Source organism: Mandrillus leucophaeus, unplaced genomic scaffold (genome assembly GCF_000951045.1).
Source record: "Mandrillus leucophaeus isolate KB7577 unplaced genomic scaffold, Mleu.le_1.0 Scaffold18, whole genome shotgun sequence".
NCBI classification, from domain to species: domain Eukaryota; kingdom Metazoa; phylum Chordata; class Mammalia; order Primates; family Cercopithecidae; genus Mandrillus; species Mandrillus leucophaeus.
The window spans coordinates 3071297-3079150 of NW_012101809.1; the positions used below are offsets into that span (position 1 = coordinate 3071297).

Sequence of the window (7854 nt, forward strand, 5' to 3'; positions counted from 1 at the left end):
GAATAGGTATATGTGAATAAACTGGTAAAGAGAAGGGCCTTTACAATGGAGGACAAGGAGCCCTCTGCTTAGTGCCCCATGCCCTTGACTCATCCTTATTCACTTGGAGGAAAGGCTGGCAGGAATCCAGAAGTGGCCAAATGGGTTGGCTTGCCTCCTCAATACCACTACGTTTGGAGATAAGGGAACTAACTCCCTTATCCCTCCTTCTACCCAGAGGGCAAGGGAGGTTACAGCTCTGTGAACCCAACTGGCCTCTACTAGGGCCAGGAGACTCAGAGGAAGGAGGAGAGTTCACAAGGGTGGGTAGGGGTCCCCTAGCCAGATGGGAGCAACACCTAGGAGATTACCTTACCTCTATGTTTGAGGAATGAGTCTGGGCAACAGAGATTAAGAAAAAAAAAAAAAAGGCAACACTAAAGACAGTCCCACACAAATCAATTTTTAATAATTTCAACTTGCCATCAGTTCCAGATCCAGCTGCTTTGGGGGTTTATCACCAGGGAAAATACTAAATGCCCCAGGCTGAGCTATCCATTCAGTGATCAGATGACCCAGCCTGTGATCTCTTAAGAACCTACATCTACACATGGCAGCCTGTTAGTGGATTCTCTGGAACTAGCGCATAGCTGCTTAATGTTAGAGCCAGAACTCTGGTTGCCAGGGAAGGCAAGTAACCCAAAGAGATTTTAGGTTAAATGGATAGCAGCCCAGGTGGTCTCAGACATGCTCTCACTGCTGAATTCCTCCACTTATTCCTAGAATATACCGGTGCTGTTTGCTCCCGCCATCCTGAGGGCTTTAGAAAGTGCTTTAAAAAGGGAGGATCTCGAAGCAGCAGCTATTTCAGAGGCAGCTGTGGGGAAAGCCTATAGAGATTCCATGGAAGCTATCCAAGGGAGGAAGCACAAGCCAACTCCCCAAAAGTCAGATTTGCCTGTGGCCCCACCCAGAATCTGAGTGGACAGAATAGAGGCCTTATGCATGATGCTCACCTGGCCTGTTTCAGATGGAGGGCACCCTACCCCCAGAAAGTTCTCTCCCTCCCAGGCACTAAACCACGACAGGAACAGATTCCTCCCCAGAGGAAATTCTCAGGCAGGTTGGATGTAAACAACAGCAGGGTAAGGGGGTGGAACACGTGGAGGGGAGCTTAGCAGAGGCAGGAGAGGCTGCCAGAGGAGGGGGGGCTAGGGAGGCGGGGGAGCTGCTGGAAAGGGAACCAGCAAAGTAGGCACCTTGAGGGCTCCAGAAAACCTGTCAATGTTTATTTCATACATACCCTAAAGACAGAGTAAATGAGATTAGAAACGAAAAGTTAAGGTTGTGACCCTATTGTGCTGATGGGTCAAATGGGTCAGAAGGAGGGGAAAGATAACGGTACTCCTAGTGCCAACACTAAAATTCAAAAGGCAGTGGCCAGACAGCAGAGCACTGGGCAGATTCTCATCTCCAGTTTCCCAGAGGAGTCAACTCTGAATTCAGAAAATAGGAAAACTGGCCGGGCACGGTGGCCATGTCACGGTGGCTGACAGGAACAAACTCTAGAGGATGTGAGAAGAACATCTAGGCTCCCAGCACTTTGGGAGGCTGAGGCGGGTGGATCATGAACTCAGGATATTGAGACCATCCTGGGTAACATGGTGAAACCCCATCTCTACTAAAAATACAAAAAATTAGCTGGGCATGGCGCACACTCCTGTAGTCCTAGCTACTCAGGAGGCTGAGGCAGGAGAATCGCTTGAACCCAGGAAGCGAAGGCTGCAGTAAGGCTGAGATCACGCCACTGCACTCCAGTCTGGGTGACAGAGGGAGACTCCATCTCAAAAAAAAAAAAAAAAAAAAAAGGAAAAAGGTACCCCATTCCTACCCTATCCTAAATCTGAGCCAAGGGTCCTGATGACTGGACAAAGTGCCAGTGGGGGCAGGGGACACAGATTTCAAGCCAAGCACAGCCCCAGGCCCAAAGGAAGCAGGATGTAGCTCCAGCTATATCTGAGAGTTCATCTGTTCAGAAGCCAAGCAGAGCCACTGACTTTCAGGGTGCTGGCATTACCCTGAGGCTTGCCTCACCAGCTCCCAAGAATTAGTCAGTAGCTACAGCTTGTAACCTCAAGATTGGAAATGTGAGGGGCTGTTAGGGAGCCCACTCTGGAAGTCCCCATATTCCTAGAGGCCTCTCCCCACTGTGCCCACCCATTCCTCCCCAAATAAGATTATCCCTGGCTTGACCCTCTTGCCCCTGCTGCCCAAGCTCCACTGAAGTGTAGTCTTCACCAAGAGAACTTGGTATCTGTGTTTCTCTGCAACCTCGGGGGCAGCCCCCTCTCCCCTCACTCCCCCTCCAGCCCATGATCCTCATGGGTAAGGGCAGTCAGAGGCTGCTCAGTTAGGCGTGGCCTCAGGAGATAGTGGAGAACTCCTTGAGCAGGACTTCTTGGCTGAGTGTATGGAAGGCCAGGTTTCTCCGGACGTTGGTGCTAATGGATCGAACCTGGGAAAGGGTAGGTGGGGAAGGTGGGAGGGCACAGCCAGAGAGAAAACAGGAGAGAGTCAGTTCCAAACGGGAGAGGACAGTGCCTGCTACACGGGTCACTAGAAGTCTCTCCCTTAGGAAATGAACCCTTAACAGCTATTATCCCTGCAGGCAAATGAGCAAACAGTTCCTTGACAGCAGGGAAGGAGAGAAGAGGGGCTGATAGGAACAAACTCTAGAGGATGTGAGAACAACATCTGGGCTCCCGGGGAGGTAGAATCAGGCACAGACAAGAAAGGAGGGCTGAGGCTGGCCTCTGTCCCTGCTTTGGCTATGCAGAAGGGGGACTGGGCTGCTCAGTGATCTGATGGAGGAGGAGAAACTGAGGCCAGAGGACTCATGCTCTAGTACCACCTCTCTTTAGATGTGTTTCTAGTCTCTTCACTCTCCCTTTGGATTTATCTACATTTTCGGGTTGGCAGGAGTGTTTAGAGATGCAGTCCTTTTCTGGCATAGATGGTAAGGGTATGATCCAAGGAGGCCAATTTCAATGGCCAGGGCCAGGTGACACTGCTAGTGAGTCCCAGCTTGGGAGCAGGGCCAAGTATTCTTAACTCCTATAGTACTCCTTCTAAGATGCCTGCCCACTGGAGAGGAAAGCCTGGGGCGTATCCTTGCCGTGTGCCCACTGCTCACCTCACGTACTCTCTACCCACAGAACCCTGCACGAAGTGTTGCCTGGGTCAGCCTGGGAAAAGCCTGTAGAGAAAGGGTCAGAGGGCCCAAGTCCCTACTCTGAGAGGGTTCCAAGAGGAATCTGGCAGACTCTTCAAGGAGATTTTCCCATAGGAAATAGCTGTGTAGGTTGCCTGAGAAACAAAAAGGGAGGGAGAAGGACAGTGTGTCCTCCTGGGCCCCAAAGTCTCAGAAGCTTTCCTTCAATTTCTGCTATGCTATAGGAAACTTAATGAAGTCATCAGGAAGGAAGCAGAAGAAAGGGCAGCATGGCAAACAGCAGGAAATTTGAGCTCATTAGCTCCAAACTGGACCAGACCCTCTTTGCTCCCCTGTGCTAGGGGAACGAATATGAGCAGAAATGAGTAAGGCCATGGTGAGTGTCTCAGAGCCTCAAGACACCGCTCCTGTAACCCTCTCCAGCTCCTCACAGATTGCTCTCTGTTAACCACTGGCTCCCAGTACTTCCTCCACATCAACTTAAAGACTTGCCAACCATTCCATAAAAATGCTCTACTCTGCTATCACTTTACAGTAATGATTTCTGTGTTCCAAATGAACTCACCCCAGAACATGTCTTCCTGACCCTTTGGAAGTCCAAAATCCTGAGGAATGTCATGTCAGGAACAGAGTTGGGCTATGTTTAGCACAAGACAAATGACCTAAAATGCAGTGCCTTTACCACACACTTGGCATGGGGTAAGTAAAAGCTGAGCTGATGCAAGTTCAGCCCCAGCAGAGGGAGGTCTAAGGATAGGGAAAGTGGGTACAGAGGCCTGCATGTCCTGGTCTCAGTTCCCAGCCAGGATGTTTGTGTAAAACCAAGCTGGTAGGGTGACAGGACTGCAGGGAGGCTGAGCTTTTCTTGAGAACAGCTCAGAGTACAGGGCAGGAAAGGGACCATCAATAGGGCTAGCTCTGTGGAGACACTGACTGGGAAGTTAAGTAGGAGGCACAGCAAATGCTCATGGCTCCAAGTGCCCAAGGGTTGGGGCTGCAGGAAGCTGAGTGATTGGAAAGCAGGGAGCGGAGACTGGAGAACTAGATCGGGAGGGGACTCAGACCAGCGGCCAGTTAGGAGTTTGGGAAGAAGTAATTCCATAAGAAGGGGAAGAATCAATTACTCTTATTAGTTGCCCTGAGGACAGGTTAAGGAATAATGAGCTAGATCTGCCCCTGGGAACACACATCAAACCCCAGGCCCAGCTGGAGCATGGGTCTCCATGGCTGCAGAGGAGAAGTAGGCAACACCACCTCAAATAGCATCTTCTCTTACTGCCTGGTACAGTGGCAGAGAGAAGTTGCATACCCCATCCCAGCAGACCCCTCAAGTCTTGTTTTATCTGCCCTTAGCAAACCGCAGTTGTCCCCTAGAAGCCCATCTGCACAGTAGAACCCAGTGGCTGCGGGTGGGCCCTTAAGACACAGGCAGAGGCGGTGGGGCACTTACCAGCTCTTTGAAGAAGGCAGCTTCCTTGTGCTGCTCTGAGTAGCGCTCATACTGGTCCAGGCCGTCCTGCAGCTTCAGTGTGAGTGTGTCATAGTTGGCTCTCACCACCTCCAGCACCTTGGGGACATCAAGAGCCAGGCAGGGCTTAGGCCATGCAAATCCTACATCCCTTAGCTCCACGTTGCTGATCTACTGGTTTGGGTTTGGTCTGTGACAACATCCCCAAGAAACCTTGCTCATTACTTATCTTCCAGAAAATAGCCTGGCTACAGGGAATGATGCCTCAGGTTTCTGGGACCACTTTCTCTCTCTCTCTCTCTTTTTTTTTTTGAGACTGAGTCTCGCTCTGTCGCTCAGGCTGGAGTACAGTGGTGTGATCTCAGCTCACTACAACCTCGGCCTCCCAGGTTCAAGCGATTCTCCTGCCTCAGCCTCCTGAGTAGCTGGGACTACAGGGACACACCACCACAGCTGGCTAATTTTTATATGTTTTAGGAGAGACGGGGTTTCACCATGTTGGCCAGGCTGGTCTTGAACTCCTGACCTCAGGTGATCAACCCACGCTGGCCTCCCAAAGTGCTGGGATTACAGGTGTGAGCCACCAAGCCCGGCCAACTTTCTAATCTCTCTCTCTCTTTTTTTTTCCTTTTTGAGACAGAGCCTCACTCTTATCGCCCAGGCTGGAGTGCAGTGGTACAATCTCGGCTCGCTGCAACCTCTGCCTCCCGGGTTCAAGTAATTCTCATGCCTCAACCTCCTGAGTAGTTGGGATTACAGGTGTGTGTCATCATGCCTGGCTAATTTTTGTATTTTTAGTAGAGACGGGATTTCTCCATGTTGGCCAAGCTGGTTTCTAACTCCTGACCTCAGTTGATCCACCAGCCTTGACTTCCAAAAGTGCTGGGATTACAGGCATGAGCCACTGCAACCACCGCGACTTTCTAATCTCTTCTATTCCCTGCCTTTCCTGAACAGCCCAGCCTGGCCACCAAGTCTGTTTACTCTGAGTATGGTAAAAGAGCATGAGAAGAGGTTATAGAACAGTAAGCATCTCAGCTTACCAGTATCCCTGACACCACAAATGTGCTCTCAGCCTTATCCTGAAGCTTTCCCTGGCCAGGTTGTCACAGTTGCTGAGTAAGACTTTGCCAATGTCTCCTTCCTTCTCCCATTCTGGGAACCACATTTCTTCAGTCTTGGGATGTTCCTCAGCACCATCTGCTACTTGTTTTCATTGCTCAGTGCCAACTCAGTCTTCTTATCCAGTGCCTGGACTGAACTTCAGGGCATCCCAGCCTTTGGGTATAGGGTACGCTTTCAAGACTAAGCTAGAGCCTTTGTTCTGTGGGGTTTTCCTCCCACAACACCTCTCTGATTTTCTATGTGGGGAGGATTCAGACTTCCACTAACTCCAGGAACCTTGAATATCTGTGGTTACAGAAAGAAGGGACTGTTCATAACCAGGCCAGATGTCACTTCAGCTTATAAGATCATGAATCAAAGGCAGGGGCAGTTGAGGGAGAGGCACTACACATCAAATCAGAAGAAGTGAGCTAGGAAGAAAGGGGAGACCAGGAGAGGGGATGATCATTCACTCTGATCAGCAGAGTGAAGTTGATCTGACCTGGAGGAAAGCCTATGGCATTGTGGAGCACTCCCTGCTCAGTAGGGAGCTTGGAGGAATTAGTGAGTGACAATGAACACACAGCTCTGACAGAAGGGGGTGGGGAGTTGGGAAGACGAAATAAGCCAGAGTCAGGATGGAGGGGCCCAAAGGTGCCTCTGCACTGCTCCCTGTACCAGTCCAAATTTGTGCCAGGCAGACTTCACTTGGTAGCAAACACTCTGGCTGCCAAAAATTCCTGAGGAGAGAGAAGGGCTGGACGGCAGAGGGAAGGCTTGTGTCCCTATGGGAGAGTTACCGAGTTTGGTTTGGGAAGGAAGGAACGGCTAGGGCAAAGGTCTGGCCCAGCTTTCTTCCCTTCAGACACCCAGTTCTACAAGATCATTCTGCCTGGTGTGTCCCATAGACTGAAGTATAGGCTGGTTCCTCTGCTTCTCATTCCATTTTTCAGTTCCGTAGGCAGGAGGACTGGTACCCAGCAACAGCAGTCACCCACAAAGTAATCTGGTCCTCTCATGCACGTGGGCTGGACTCGTGGCTGGAATATCTGCAGCCAAGGTCTTGGCTCAGAAGTGAATGGCTCAAGCCCAGAAAAAGGCAAAATTCCTCTAAGATGGAATCAGCCCCTAGGAACCAGGCAGAATAGAATAATACATGTTTTCCTATGCCCTGAAATCTGGGGAGCTTCATCTAGGCTTAAGACCCAGCAACTTGGACTCAGCCTTTCCTGAGGGGTATCAAGTGCCAAAGGACAAACGTCATGCTAAAGTCAATTTCTGCGAAACAAGTTACTGCATGTGAAGAGATGGCTGTACCTTTTGACCACATCCTGAGAGCCTCAGGCTGCAGGTAAGGCTGCTTTGATCACCTGGACTTTCTCCTCTTGCCAGGGCAGGGGAGAAGGTCTAAGGTCTCACTTAGAAGAGTGATTTCTTCCTATCCCAATAAATCTGGCTTTTGCCAGCATGGTTTAGTTTAGTTTGTTACAGGGAGGTGAGAGCAGAGAAGGTCCCTGAGCTACTAGCTCCTTGGAAGAAAACCAGAAGCAGCCGGACATGGTGGCTCACGCCTGTAATCCCAGCACTTTGGGGGGCCGAGGCAGGCAGATCACCTGAAGTCAGGAGTTCAAGACCTAGCTTGGCCAACATGGTGAAACCCCGTCTGTACTAAAAATACAAACATTAGTGGTGGTGCACACCTGTAATTCCAGCAACTTGGGAAGCTGAGGCAGGATAATAGCTTGAAACCCGGGAGGTGGAGGATGCCATGATCTGAGATCGCGCCACTGTACTCCTGCCTGGATGACAGAGTGAGACCTTGTCTCAAAAAAAAAAAAAAAAAAAGAAAGAAAGAAAAAGAAAAGAAAACCAGAAGCCTGGCTGAACTTATGGTGCTCGTGATCTCAGCTCTCCTCTTGTCCAGACACTGCCTGTTGCCATCTCCCCCTTCCCTGGCCCTTTCTTTTTTTTTTTTTTTTTTTTTGCCTTTTTAGTAGAGACGGGTTTCGTGATATTGGCTAGGCTGGTCTCCAACTCCTGACCTCAGGTGATCCACCTGCCTCGGCTTCCC

General features: G+C 50.3%; 1 protein-coding gene across 1 annotated transcript in view; it reads right to left on the reverse strand.

Annotated features, from left to right (window-relative positions):
• Nucleotides 1-421: 421 nt before the first annotated feature.
• The window catches only part of LOC105537776 (chromosome unknown open reading frame, human C10orf76), a 234786-nt gene continuing 227353 nt past the window's right edge, over nt 422-7854 (reverse strand). Inside the window, exons 25-27 of the mRNA XM_011977448.1 lie at nt 4662-4778; nt 1573-2494; nt 422-1528 (exon numbers count right to left, since the gene is read on the reverse strand). Of these exons, the coding sequence (XP_011832838.1) occupies nt 2402-2494; nt 4662-4778 (210 nt within the window). The 3' untranslated portion in view covers nt 422-1528; nt 1573-2401. The remainder of the gene's footprint in view (nt 1529-1572; nt 2495-4661; nt 4779-7854) is intronic.